This window comes from Colias philodice, chromosome 1, assembly GCF_061535455.1.
Source record: "Colias philodice isolate Cphi_HAF_F1 chromosome 1, ilColPhil1 Martin Lab GWU primary, whole genome shotgun sequence".
Classification (NCBI taxonomy): Eukaryota; Metazoa; Arthropoda; class Insecta; order Lepidoptera; family Pieridae; genus Colias; species Colias philodice.
The window spans coordinates 10,321,931-10,337,172 of NC_143086.1; the positions used below are offsets into that span (position 1 = coordinate 10,321,931).

The 15,242-nt window shown below is 33.2% G+C and overlaps 1 protein-coding gene across 1 annotated transcript in view; it reads left to right on the plus strand.

Annotated features, from left to right (window-relative positions):
- The first annotated feature begins 2,691 nt into the window (after nucleotides 1-2,691).
- Nucleotides 2,692-15,242, plus strand: part of LOC149491321 (uncharacterized) — a 230,155-nt gene continuing 217,604 nt past the window's right edge. The window contains exon 1 of the mRNA XM_089698198.1: nucleotides 2,692-3,422. Coding sequence (XP_089554324.1) covers nucleotides 2,705-3,422 — 718 coding nt within the window. The 5' untranslated portion in view covers nucleotides 2,692-2,704. The remainder of the gene's footprint in view (nucleotides 3,423-15,242) is intronic.

Sequence of the window (15,242 nt, forward strand, 5' to 3'; positions counted from 1 at the left end):
AAAACTAGCGGTCTGCCCCGGCTTCGCCTGTGGTACATATTTACGTTTTCTCTACATAAGAACCATCCTCGTACTTCAAGGAACATAATAAAAAAAAATTATCGAAATCGGTCCACCCGTTCACGCGTGATGCCGTGACCAAGGAAAACGGGTTTCATTTAAATATAGGTATTTTCCTTTTAAAAATCAAACGCGCGCAGCCTTTCGCCGGTCACTGTCAGACAGAGAGATACAAATTGGCTACCTATTAGCGAAAACAAAACACATCTAGAGCGTATAGTTTTCTGTAAGTGAGGATGGCCCAAGAAGCTTATATCTAATACACTGGAGATTTCAGTATGAACATTAACTTGTAACAAGAAAATATGACGTTGAATGATGCCTGTATGTTTTTTTTATCCCTTTCACACCTAACTTGGCAAGTTAATAAGCTTCTTGGGATGGCCCCGTCGTGCCTCGTGGCCCCGTCATGCCCCCCTCTCCCCTATGTGCTTTGTAACACCCATACCTGATACCTTGTTTACATTGAGACTTATGTGATCTGAGTATGAAAAGTATTAATCATAAGATAAATACACAAGTAGTATAAGCATCCAATATGGAAATTCTTAATTGTACCTACTTATATCTAAATATAAATTAATGAAAATTTACAATATTGCTTTATAGTATTATGCGATATAACTTTGCATAATAAACAGGTTATTTGACGAAAATATTATCACTTATCAGCATTAATTGCCATCATGACGGGAATGTAAAAACGGGTATAAGGAATGTAAGAGACTGCATTTATTTCAAATGTTAGGATCTATGTAATAAACATTCTACAAGAAATGAAGGATAAAAACGCATTACCATATTATTAAGATTAAAAATTAGCTAAATTATCAGCTCTCTTTATTCGTCCAATTGAAATAGCTCTACAAAACAGGTATAACACACAATGAGCTTTTGGTTAACCGATTCGTATGTTTCTAAGCTAGCTTTTAATGCTTGCTGATGAGATAGAGGTATTGACTAATGATGAATAATATTTGAAACCAGATTACCAACCGGCGATCAATTCGTGTGAAACTATAAATGTCTAATTGCATACGAAAAATTAAGGCGAAACCGTAAAACCTCAAAGCTAACATCGTTTGGTCGTAAACGGTGATGAATGGAGGGTTCAAGATCAGGCAATGACTGCACGTAGACGTACTACTGCGCCATCTTGTAGGCGGAGCTATAATTCCCGCTGCGTGACGTCACAGGCCTTTTTCTTCTCAGTCACACTCATGCTGGAGCGGTTTGCTGAAAAGAGAATAGCTATGATTAGGATTTGAAACTTTTACGTGCGAAGAGCTTTAAAGACTTTTAATACTGTTGCAAGTATTACTTGTCGTCGTTACTGTTTATTTTTTTGATAATATGCAAAGATGATGCAATATAGGTACATATTTATTTCTCCCATGCGTCTACTATTTAGTTACAGTTATATTGTGTCCTTGTGTCTACAGGACAAAAAAATACCTGTTCTTGCTTTGGTTTTCATGAATCTTACGTGCAATAAAGTGAAGGAGTTATCAATTCTCATATTCTTCTCTACATATTTTATAAGCAAGCAATAGCTCTACCAACTGTTAGGCAGTTTATAATCATTTCTTTATATTTTTTATACCATAGATATTAATAGTATGTTTGATTTCAAAACATTTAATAGATTTACGCTATCGCAATTGTAATATTATCTATATAGGTACATAATATGCTGAATTAAGAATGCAAAATATAAAACAAATTTAAAAGTCCCAAGCTTTGGGTCACCTATATTAGTTGTATCATTTTGTAACAATGAAGTGATAAAAACAAATTAATATATTATCACAAAAAACAATATTTACATTTTTTTACATCACTCATTCTGAAAAGCGTTGTTCGTTTACAATGACTTCCTTTATGAGTTCGCTTTAGTAGTTGTGAATGTCCCAACGTGCATTATAAATGTATACCGTATGATGTTTAGGTAGAGTCTACATTTGCTCGACAAATCTAGTTTAGTGTATCGAGTAAATAAATCGGGTTAGTTTAATGCAAAACTTTTGGTTTACGCTTTATGGTAAATATTTGGTGTACGTCGTATAACTGTTTTATAGATCTAGTAAAATGTTTGGTTTAATTGTGCTAGGTCAAGAGCGGGCGTTCGACAGGCGTCCTTGCGACGGCTCAACGGATAAATATTATTGTCTAAGCGGGTTTTCCGCTGTTTGGTGTTTGTACGCGTTTGTGGATGATACAGGCTGCGGGAATACGGTGCAACGACCTCTCGGGCTCATCTGATCCACCATCCTCATAGGTTAGCAAACATTTACTTCTTATATGCTTAATTAGTCATTCCATTAATCAATGTATGCTTATTCATCATCAGTAACTTTTTCTAATCATTTTCATAGATATAACTATTTTTTACGATTACTAACGAAAAACCTTTTTAAAATACATACATAATGAAATAATCAAATTACTTCAAAGTGTAGCGCAAGTGGGCCCTCTAAAGCGTGTTATCTATTTCAATAGTATTCTGGAAACGTAGCTGTAATGAAATCGCGTGGGAGTGCGCGCGGGGCGTTCGGGGCGCGGCCTAAGGAGGCGCGGGCGCAGCGCTGCCAGCGCACATGGTGGGCGGCGCACTGTTCCCTTGATCGCGGTCCGACGCGCACGTATGAAGACCGAGGAGCAAACTACCGAAGAGGCGGCGCGCCGGGCGCCTGCCACGCGACGTCAGGAAAAACCACCCTTCTCCTACATCGCCCTCATCGTCATGGCCATCCGACACTCTCCCAATAAAAAACTCACCCTTAGCGAAATTTACGCATTCCTCCAACAACAGTTCCCGTTTTTCCGAAGTTCATATCAAGGTTGGAAGAATTCCGTTCGCCACAACCTGAGCTTGAATGAGTGCTTCGTTAAGTTGCCCAAGGGCCTGGGAAGACCGGGGAAGGGGCATTATTGGACGATCGACCCGTCGTCTGAGTTCATGTTCGAAGAGGGCTCGTTTAGGCGACGGCCGCGAGGTTTCCGCCGTAAGTGTCAGGCGCTGAAGCCCCAGTTCGGAGGTGGTGGATATTTGTGTGGAGGTGGAGTGGCCTCGTTGCCTCCGTCGCAACCGTCCGGATATGATCTCGGCGGCGGGAGCAGCTCGAGTGCGAGTGGAGCTTCTGCAATAGACTATGGAGCGTGTGCGTATTCCCATGCCGGGACGAGCCAGCAGCTTTCTTACGGAGGAGAGTACTGCACGTATGGTGGCATGGGGGAGCGCGAGTGGCCGCTCGCTTACAGCGCCGTAGATCCAGGCTACAGACCGCCGGCGTCGTCGCCGCCATCTCGACACGACCTCACGGACCTGATTCCCAACTACCAGTACGTCACCAACGAACACGGTGAGTTTTTTTTTTTAATTATATTTTGTAGTGGCCGTAATATCACGTGTTTCTTTATTTGTAGATACTTTTTTATTAGCTTATTTGCAAACATTTTCTACTTTATTCGCAATAACCGCTATTCCCTACCTACCTAGGTATTGATTAGTCGGCATTTCATTTAGCCGTTAAAATGTACATAGAGCTAAAACATAAATATAATCTTATAATTTATATCTAATGCTGTTTTTTTTACAAAAAGAACATTTAGGTATCTACTCAATTTAAAATTTAAATATTCAATCATTGCGACTATTCAGTTTGTTACGATAAAATTACGGTCAATTGTCAGTAGACGCATAGTTTATCAAAAAAAAGAACACGATTGGATGCGCTTCAAAAACTTGAATAGCATTTTAACACGTAATTTTTTAACTAGTAAATCTTTCAATAAGCTCTTGAGTATACCGCATCGGCTGCGTTCCTGGCTCACGTCACCGTTCAAGTGGTTTGCACGAAAATGACTTATAACTCGATGATTAACAGTAGCAGCTACCTACACACAAAATGTTGAGACATACTATTAGTTTTTATAAGAACACGTCGTAAATAGTCCCAAAACACTTGTTAGTTTTTTCAATATAAAACGCGTTTCTGCCCGTGCTGTATTCACTGTTGAAATTACAATATGAGTCGGTTGAAATGCTAATAATAATATAAAATAACTATAAACTAAGTAATATTTGCACTATCCATTTCAATTATTGTAACTGTATCTATGTTAATAAAAATATTATAGTTTTCTTTGCATGCATATGGATACAAATGCATTTGCTTCAATTGACTAGACTACATAGGTATTTTTATTTGCGTTCTTTTATCGAATGGTATTTTTAGTTTAGAATTTTACTATGTTAATTATTATCCAAAAACTTAAAAAGGTCACAAATTTTACCATATCCTGATTATGTCAATTTCACACACAAAAATTCAATTGGATTAGTGTAGTTTAACTTCTGACAATTACGATTTTTGGGTAAAAAATATTTACGGCCAATTTTAAATTGAAATACATAACTTAAGGAATTTCCCTGTATAACCTAATTAAATTGTGCCATTGAAGTAATATGAAGGTAGGAACTAACGTGCGTATCTATTGTACCCAGCCAACTGAGTTTTTTAATAATAGTATTTCATTATAAGCTTAATTTAATCTATCAATACCAAATATCAATTAAAAAGTTGATTAAAAAGAACTCACGTAGTGCTGAGAGCTTTACCGCGAACTTTGAATGTTAGACCGGGAGATACTGACACAAAATTTCGAGTCATTTGTAACAGGATGGCGGTTCTACAGGGTTCTTAGTACGCAATGACAAAAAGAAAAACGATGGTGTGAACGCTGGTACCGGCGGCTTAGTCGCGTGGGCGTTAGTCGAAGTCGTCGGAAAATAGCGAAAGTCAAACGATTTGTAACAGTATGGCACTTATTTTTCCTGTAAGTTTGAGGATCAACGAATATAAATACAAAATTTCAAAGATCTAGGTGTTGGAAATCTTCACTTATATAAATTAATACTAAATTAATTTTTCAAGTATGACAGCACTTTTTCCCCCTACTAGAAGTATGGCAAATATAATAATGGTCACATTTTATCAAATACTCTCCAAAAATCCAAATGCAATACTGGTACAAAAAAATTGGCGAAATAAAATTTTTTTGCAGATTTTCGGCGGTATGGCGACCATTTGGAATCGTCCGAAAAGTATGGCATGGCGATTTTCGTAAATGGCTGCACGACGATGGTTACCTGTGCAAAAGTTAGCCTGATACAAATGGTTGAATAATTGTTTTATTTAAATCAACACATTCGCGTCGGTATGGCGGGCTGTAAGTCACACCGGAAAAGTATGGCATGACACTACCGCCTACTTCTTTTTTATGGGCTATCGGTAAATTCTAAAATTTTTGTGTTACAAATCGTTTGACTTTCGCTATTTTTCTGACGAGTTCGACTAACGCCCACGCGACTAAGCCGCCGGTACCAGCGTTCACACCATCGTTTTTCTTTTTGTCATTGCGTACTAAGAACCCTGTAGAACCGCCATCCTGTTACAAATGACTCGAAATTTTGTGTCAGTATCTCCCGGTCTATGTAGTTTGTACGCATGCTCCAATCACCTCTATACAAAATATAATTAATATAAGTATATATTTTTAAAGCCTTCTTAAGGTTATTGCGGGTATAAATTTACAATAGTCTACATTATGATCATGCCTAGGTATATCCAAGTACTTCGGTTCTTTCTTTACCATTAAATACTTAATAGCCTCAAAATATTAAAAGCAACTTATATGAAACTGAAGTTCTACGCATGCTCAATTTTCAAGGTTGCGCTATATTTGTGGGCGGAGCTATGTTCAGTCGATCTCCTGTTTGATCCTGTATTCCTGGTATTTGCGAAACTTAATGCCGCATTTTTCGCCGCACATACGGCGTTAGGGGCTTTTAGTTAGTTTGCGTGAGATCCAATGCAGCGATAATTATCCTGTACAGTGCATTTTATTCCTTATATTAAGTACGAGACTTGTACTAAAAAGAAAAAAATATTTATTTTATTTATACATTTTATTATAATTTATACTTTGCATAGGTTATTGATGCATTTAAAGATATAGATTTTGAAACAAAGCGCACAATTCGCTAGTTCTACTTTGATGTTAAGAAGCCGGTCGTAGTTATTTTTAATTTAAAATTAAAGAATAAAATAAAATTAACAAGCATAGATTTGTCTCGTGGCACTGTTGTGGGGTTAGAAACCCAGGTAGTAAGTAAAGATCTAATTGTATGGGACTCGAAGAGGCAGTCTCTACTTAACTTCGATGTGCGACAGACCTCTGTCCTTTAACTCTGTCATTTTTTTCACCGCCCCATGATTCCTAAATTATAACAACTTAATAAACATTTAGTATCCTATCGTATAAATTCCGATACTACATTTTTTGTTTCTAAATCTTAACTATTTTATTATGCATTTTTTCTAACGTCTAAATGATTTATTCTTATCATGTTAATTAATTAAAACCTGTTAGTTATTAATTAAATAATGTAGAATTTACAAAAAAAACTAAGTTATGTATATTTATTAAAATAATACCTTAAAAAACTGAAAGCATTTTTTCATACAGCTTTCATATTTTATACGCATGCGCCAACAAGGCTTATCTTCGGCGTAGCATCGGTTAGAAGAACTTCTGCGTATGTATGGAAGCCTAGTAATTTATAGGCTTATAGTAGGTAGGTAGGTATCCTGCAACCTGATGAACCTATTTAAATTTAAATAAACTTTTTTAGAATAGGTCATAAATGTCACTCTAATTTTTCAACTAATCTTTTGTTTTTTTATTCATTTGTAATAATTGTAGATATAATATCTATATACCTATATCTATCCAAAGGGTACACCGAGCCAAGGGTAAAAATGCTTGCGGCCAAATTTTGACTGGCAACCTAGGCTTCTCCTTACTATAAATATACATAAAATTTTAGTTTTAGCAAAAAAACGATGAACGCACTAATCCTGCTGTGGGATCTTAGACTATACTGATTAACTATCAGTTACGGTTCAAAATAGAAGTTCATGAGGAACTTACAAAACTGAATTCTGCCTCATAATATGACAACAAAACTATTTATAATGTTACTAAGCGAAATAATAGGACGTTTTTTATATTTTTTTAAAATAGATACCTATACCTACCTACCTTCTTCATAGCCGTCCCTAGAAAATAAAATAGCAAATGATACAACTTTACAGGAAAAATAAAAACTGCTTTTCATGATTGTTATGGACTTCGTAGTATGAAAATCACCGTCAATTAAAAAAGTGGATGCCTACAATCAAATAATTTTTATTGTTTGTATTTATTTTTATTTTTATTTTTAATGTGTTTTTATTGCGTAGTTACCTTTTGGACATTTGCGTTATATTATAATATTCACACGATTACAATTCTAAGTTATGGCACACCCCGGACACTCCATACAAAATTATCGTTTTGACAGTCACACTGTAGAGACTGCAAATGTGTGTGTTAACGCTTTATGGTTGGCACATTTGTGACTAGCGTAAAAAAAAAATTCGCGTTTTTCTGATGAAATACATCCGTAAACAGCACAATATCTAACCATTTTCTACGAAAAATGATAATCACAAATCCAAACTAATAAAATTACTTTAAGTCAATTTGATTAATGTTGTCAATCTTCGTTGCGTATCGTCCTTGCAGAAAAATATGGCCCATTTTAATCATGATCGTGCGGGGTGAGGTAAGTGTTTAAATTTGGCGGGAGGCGGAGAGCGTCCGTTCTGTAGCGTTTAGCTACTATTATGTATTCTGTGGTTATGGTTAAATAGGGAATGGAAATTTTTATTAGCATGTTGAACGATGTTTTAACATATATAATTGACATTCATGAAATTTTGGGCTTGTATGTTCTAAATATGGAGAGGTCTTTATTTCTAATATTTTATTATTACAATTTACAACCATATAGAACGATCTAAAAATTTTTATTTACATTAAACTGATTACAATCTTTGTTTCAAATTGTGGCAGATTAATGTTTTGAAAACTACTAAAAGTATTCCTCTTTATTTTAAGATTGTATGTATGATAGTTGGGAGGAATTTTCATTAAACTTCTGTTTATACTGAAAGTTCAGTGGTTTTGCAGCGACATTTTGCCCGTTGTTATTTAATGAGAGAATAAGACTAATAAATTGTTATTCAATGTTAATATTCTCTAGAGTATATTTAAATCTCTAAAGTTCTTTAAGCCGTGTTTAAAAGTACGTGTATGTCGATTAATAGGTGTTTAATTATTATTAGTGAAGCCTCTTTATTTTCTTGTTTTACCAACGAGTTAAAGTTATTGTAAACTTATGCTATAAATTTCAGTTGTACGCATGCTCAATAATTTCAAGGATGAATTTATATGGGTGGAGCTTTGTACAGTTGAACTCTTGTTTATTATGAGGCTCTAGTAAGTGCATCGTAACTTCTATAGTAAGTTTTATACAATTTATATCCCTTTTAAAATCTAGGTAGGTAGATATTCGTATACCGATTGGTTTCATTCCAGAGTATATCAGTTTTGGGTAATTATTGTTTAAGTCGAAAATCTGTTCTTATGCTACATCCTTAGCTGTCCGTCTATCGGTCCAGAGATTAGCCCTATTCTCATTTTGACTGAATGGGCAAAAGAAAGAAGAATACAGCTCCCCTGAAAAACAAGAATTTTGTTAATCAGAAATAGTGATTTGGAGCGAGCTTATTTATCTTGAAAGCACAACCCAGTATTAACTTGATGTAATATTATATTTTATTAAAGTTTTAAATATTATCTATTATAAACTTTTATTCAAAATTGTGTGGAGCTTCGTTCAGGAGCACTCCTGTTTACTCATAGAGGTCAAGTAATTTGTGAATCGTAACAAATTTACTTACCTACATTAATTTTCCTAGTTAAGTTTAGTAATTCAAACACAAATTTATTGGAGAGTTTGTTTGTTAAAAGTAAATAAGCTCAAGTAAAAGTTATGCAAAGTTGCACTTGTACGCATGCTCAATAATTTCAAGGATGAATTTAAAAGAGAGGAGCTTTTATTGGATAAAATCCTATTATTTATGTGGCTCTAGTACGTTAATAGTAACTTCTGCTTAGTAACATGCAGTAGTTTTATATATGTATTAATTATACTTATAGTATCCAAATATATTTAAAAGTCGTGTTACTACTTTCAAAGGTAGTTAAACGGATTTTAATCATTTTTGGCTGATTTGGTATTCGTTTGGATTAGGATACTAACATTTATGAATTTGACCAACTAACAAGAAAGTCTAACAGCCAAAGTAAGCGGCAAGTTCCACACAGCGCGCATTTATATGCGCGTTTCAGGCCATAATTTTATAATTTTCATAATCATTTTAATATCAAAATAATCTGTTTTGTCAATCGGCGTCCTGTGTTATGTAGGTACATCTCTAATAATAATCTTCACATTGACGGAACGAATCAAAAAGAAGAAGGTAAAACCTTACTGCAAACGAATAATTTTGTGAAACTGTTCAGTACATGTTAAAAAGTGGTTTGCAGCGACGTCTTGTACTTGTATCTTCTTTTATAATTATATCAACTATGGAGCCTCTAAACTTAAGTTAAACGTGGTTTTATTTTTGGAAAACTTTTTGCAAAGTTGTGGTTAACGCATGCTCAGTAACTTCAAGGACATTATTAATATGGGCGGAGCTTCGTTCAAGAGAACTCCTGTTTACTCATGAAGGTCTAGTAATTGTGAATCGTAATATTAATATTGCTTCTATAGAATGTATAGATAGAGAGAGATCCAAGGTTTTTCGCTTGGTATGAGGTAGGTATATGTGCGGTCGTACTCGTTCGGTTTCCTGATCAGGAATTCAGATTTGAAGCCTGAATGCTCTGCTAACAACAATATATATCACAAGCTACACACCATTCTCATTATTCTGAACAGAAACTCTTGAAAATGTTGGGTAGGTATAAAAAAAAACTGAGCATTTGCACTCTAACAAAATCTGATCATCATCACATTCGGTTTCATGTCGCACATTCGGTTTCATTTCAGGCTTAAATATCAAACGAAACGCTGTAGGTTACACATAATAGTTCAACTATGTACTCGAATAAAATTATTATCTAGATAATAAATCGGCGTCAATTTCCGAATAGTGGTTGTTTAATAAAAATTTTAATTTTTTTTTTATTTTCACACTTCATACCATTCTTTTCTGAACAAGGATTATATCTATAACTTTTCGAAGTCTGTTTGGAAAATTTAATTTATTGCTTTCGCTTATAGGCTACAAACACATAAAGTCTGGTATTATTAAGGTAATTGGACGAACTACTTACTCTTCCTGGCTTCACACGAGTGCAATTAGGTTATGTATCTGATATCAATACGCATGCTCAATCATTTCAAGGATAATTTTTTATGGGCGGAGCTTTGTTCAGACAATCTCCTATATTTTATGAGGAGCTAGTAAGTGCATCCTAACTTCTGCATATAGTACCGTACATGCAATAGTTATAGAACTTTTAAAAATCAGTTAAAGTCTTTCGTTTTGGGTATCGTCTAAAGATAAAAAAAAAACACTGCTAACTGTCATAATATCCTTTGCAGTATATCGAGATATTGGTCACCTTCACATAATGACTGAATGGGCAAAGGAAGTAACTAATTCCTGAAGAATATTTTGATAATTTCAGTAAATTTCCAATAGTGGTTTCAAACAAGCTTATGTTTTTATCTTGTATAGGACAAACGAGTAAACACTTTTTATAATCAATTTTAATAAGCCTCTTTAGTTAGCTTTTGAAACTTTTTTCCACAGCTTTTTTCAATTTCTCTGTTACCGCATGCTCAATAAATTCAAAGACATTATTGATAAGGGTGAAGCTACTTTCAAGAGTACTCCTATTTAGTCATGAATGTCTAGTAATTTCGACACTAGAATACACCTATGTATTTTTTAAAGATACATAGTAATGAATTTTTTAACCGATTATAGACAAATTGTTAAAGTTTCACAGATATCGCGTCAACACAATTAATATATTATTTCCTGAACAATAAAAATATCAAGTTTAAAGTTTCAAAGTCAGGTTAGAATAGTTATTTTATTGTTTTCGCTAATGTGCTATAAAACTATAATCACATATTATAATCTTATTAAGATAATTTGACGAACAGCTCTACCTGGCCTCACACAAGTGCAATTAGGTTATGCATCTGATATCAATACGCATGCTCATTCATTTCAAGGATATTTATATGGGCGGAGCTTTGATCGGATGAACTCCTGCATTTTATGAGAATCTAGTAAGTGCATCCTAACTTCTGCATAGTACATGCTGTAGTTATAGAAGTTTATTCCTTATAAAATCTGCTAGGTATTCGTAAACGCAACGTGTGAATTCAGTCCCGAGTGTTTGAATAATGAGTAGGTATCGTCTTAAACTTAATTTCCGACCTACCCTTATATAAATGTAGGTACACTTTAATTGAATGGGGCAAAACGAACGTGGCACCGTGTAAAAGAGAAATATATACCATTTTTAACATTTGATTTTAATTATTTACAAACTTTTGTTTGTCTGTTAGCTCAAAGTTATAAACGTATACTCGATAACTTTACTACAATATAAACTCTTTTAATATTGGTAAAGCGGTGTTCCAAAGCACTCCTTTACTTTTGTTATAATTTTCAGTACCTATATTATCACAAATATTTTTATGAAGCGTGCATCTAAAGTTAAGTTTCAATATTGCAATTCTTTGTATAAAAACTTAGTTTAACCACAGTTATAACGCATTACCAATAACTAATTACCATCATACAAAAAAAATCGTAAATTTTAACTTTCTTTGAAATAGGCGAGGTTAGGATGCACAGGTGAAGTTAGGGGTCTCGACCGGTACTCAAGTAGTATAAGGACATTGTTCAAATCGATGCAGCTTCATACAGGACAAAAAGTACTTACTCTTGTTTACTCCTAAAGGTCTAGTGACACGAATGCAAAAACTTTGTAAGGCATTTTTAATAACTTAAATTCAATAAAACTTACAGAAAATGTTATAGTTGTACGCATGCTCTATAGTTCCAAGGTTGCACTTTTATGGGTGGAGCTTTATTCGATTAAACTCCTCTATGTTATGATTTACTAGTGAATGCATTGAAACTTCTGCAGCTATAACTTGCTTGTTTATGTGTGTTAGTTGTTGTCAAGAAGTTTGAAAAATCTACGTTTTCAACCCAATACAAAGAGTTCTCAATGGCAATCGTACGATTGCCATTTAGAACTCTTGCTATATAGCGTTAAAACTAACTATTATATTATTTTCTAGTTACCTGATTATAGGTGTATGGTCGATATATTCTTCGTAATATCGAAATAGCTTTTTGGGTTGTCATAGCTAAGTATTAACAAAAACGTTACCTTTCTGATGATGATATATGATGATAGGCGCTCTTGATATTTTGTTAATATGTATTCAGTAAAACTTATGAAAAATGTTCGTTGTATGGAAATTCTATGAAGATTCATCTATGCTACGCATGCTCTATACTATAGAGTGCAACCTTGGAACTATAGAGTCTATAGTTCAAAGGTTGCACTTTTGTGGCTGGAACTTTATTCGAATAAACTCCTCTATATCATGAGATACTAGTAAATGCATTGAAACTTCTGCAACTATAACTAGCATGTTTATGCGTGTTAGTTGTAAAAGAAGTTTGAAAAGTCTTCGTTTTCAATCTTTACTGCTGCTATTTAGATTATTATTATGTTATAATACCAAAACTATTATTTCTTGTTACGGGTATATGATAGGATCTTTATATTTAAATTCTTCGTAATATCCACATGGGTAAGTAAGTAAGAATCTTCATTCTTTCCTAACCAAGGAAAATATCAAAAGCTTTTCGGAGTCTGCTTAGAACAGGGCAAAGACATTTTTAATGGGGATGTCAGGGATGAAAAATCTTTCAAATTATATTTATAGGTTTTTATGATATTTTATATGTTTTAATATTTAATGGTTTATAATATGATATGCATAGTTTTTATTAGGTATCTATTTAAATTAATATAGACACGGAGGCACATTTAAACGAATACGGTGAATTTAAGGTACTATTTGAACGACAAATTATTTATTTACTTAACACTTTATTGTACATGAAAACAAATACAAAAATGTAAAAATAATTTATTACATATTAAGCTCAAAGGTCGGCCTTATCCATCGACGTCATAATTATTACTGTGATCTCTACTAGGCAAACACGAGAAAAATAATAAAACATTTTAAGCTTTTCATTTGTGCACTGTCAAATTAAACTTTCAGTTAAAATATTTTTCGTTTAACAAACTTTAAAATTTTCAATCCACTCTACGCTTGCTCAGCATGTACGCAATCCTCTCAAGGTTTAACTATTGATATAGGCGGAGCCTAGTTAAAAATAACTTCTATTTTGTTATGATACTCTAGTCATTCACTATCGAAAGTTTTGAAACTATTGTAAACTTTAAGTTTAGCAACTAACTACTTAGTACTGTGTTAGTACTAAGATGGATTGGCTTATTAATGTTTGTTATTTTTCCTTTAATATTCTCTGAAAATTATCACAAATAATGTAGACCACAAGTGAGTATTTTCACTTTTTGTGTGGTTTTAAAAGAAAAGGAAAGATATCTTCGAAATTGTTCAGCTACAACAGTTTAGAACGATGGTAATTATATTCACCATTGTTAAAGATATTATCACCTTAATTTATAATAATTTATTCCTCTTCCTAACAGATAAATTGGCAAGCGTTTGTGAAGTGATGAATCATACTTACGCGACGCATATTCTACCTAAATTATTATAATATGCACTTACTAGTTTCTTTATAGTAATAAATGGATATAATATGACTAATATTAAACGGGTTCACTATATAAATTATAATTTAATATATAAAGAAATAATTGTACAAAAGTAATAATATATAAAATAGTAGTATAATAGTAATACAAAATTATATAAAATAGTTTAGATGTATGACCTTGTTTCTATTATTGAAAAATCGGTAATATATCATAGTATCCCATAAATAATCTGTGTTCTAAAAATGTATTTAAAACTTATACTGAAAGTCTCTAGTAATGTTGTATCGTATTTTTTAATATATAATATAGGAGAAATATTGTGCGTAGAATAAATAATAATACATATATTGTGTATAAATTATTCTTGTAATTTATCTTTAGATGTAGATTATTCTGGAATATAATTCGAGCCGTCATGCTCCATTACTACAAGATTTAATGTATTGAAAGGGGTGGTGATTATGAAAAAATATTCTTGTTTATGAATGATTCTTAATTCTACAGCAATTGCGTGTGTTTCTCCAGTGCAACTTCACGTTATAATTAGCAGGATTTTAATACCACCCAGTTTAAGGAATCCTGGTTTATTTGTAACTTACCTAAAATGGATTTATATATTTGATGGAATGAATTGCTGTTCATTAATTATACTTTCAGTTCAATTATCTCTTATGTATTTTTTCTTAAAGTAGTAAGTACATAACTTCAAATTAACGGCAAGTCTTCATCTAATGTCGACCATAAGTTTTCCATAGTATAAAAATCTTGGAAAAGTCGTTAAGTTGAACTTTGCTGAAATTTTCAAACGTTTGTATGCGTTATAAACTCTGCAACATACAGTTTTGTTAGCAACGACTCATCATGTTGATTCAACTTTGTTGCTAAACATATTTTAATGTTTACTATTAATACGTGAATAAATAAATATCTGTATACGCTTTGTATGTACAGTACGCATGGTCTTATTTCAAGGCTGCTTAAATGTGGGTGGAGTTTGGTTCTGAAAGCTCCTACTAAGTCATGAAATGCTAGTTATTCTGTATCGTAATTTTGTTATCTTTATACTGAACTATATGTAATGTAGATGAAATTTTTTAAAGCCGTTTCTGAAATACACATTGATATGCCCGAATGGCTTAGAAATTGGTTTACTTTGTTATGTTATCAAAAATCTAGGTTATATTTAGGTGTTAAAACTGTGCTTAATGAAAGACGCTGTATTTAAATATTATAATAATTTTGTCGTTGGACATGTGTTGATTAGTTCATTTGTAGTTTACTATTAAATGACGAAAACCGCAAATGATATTCATTTACTTACTGACATATATCGCAGTAGATTTAGAAAGCTACCAAGTTCT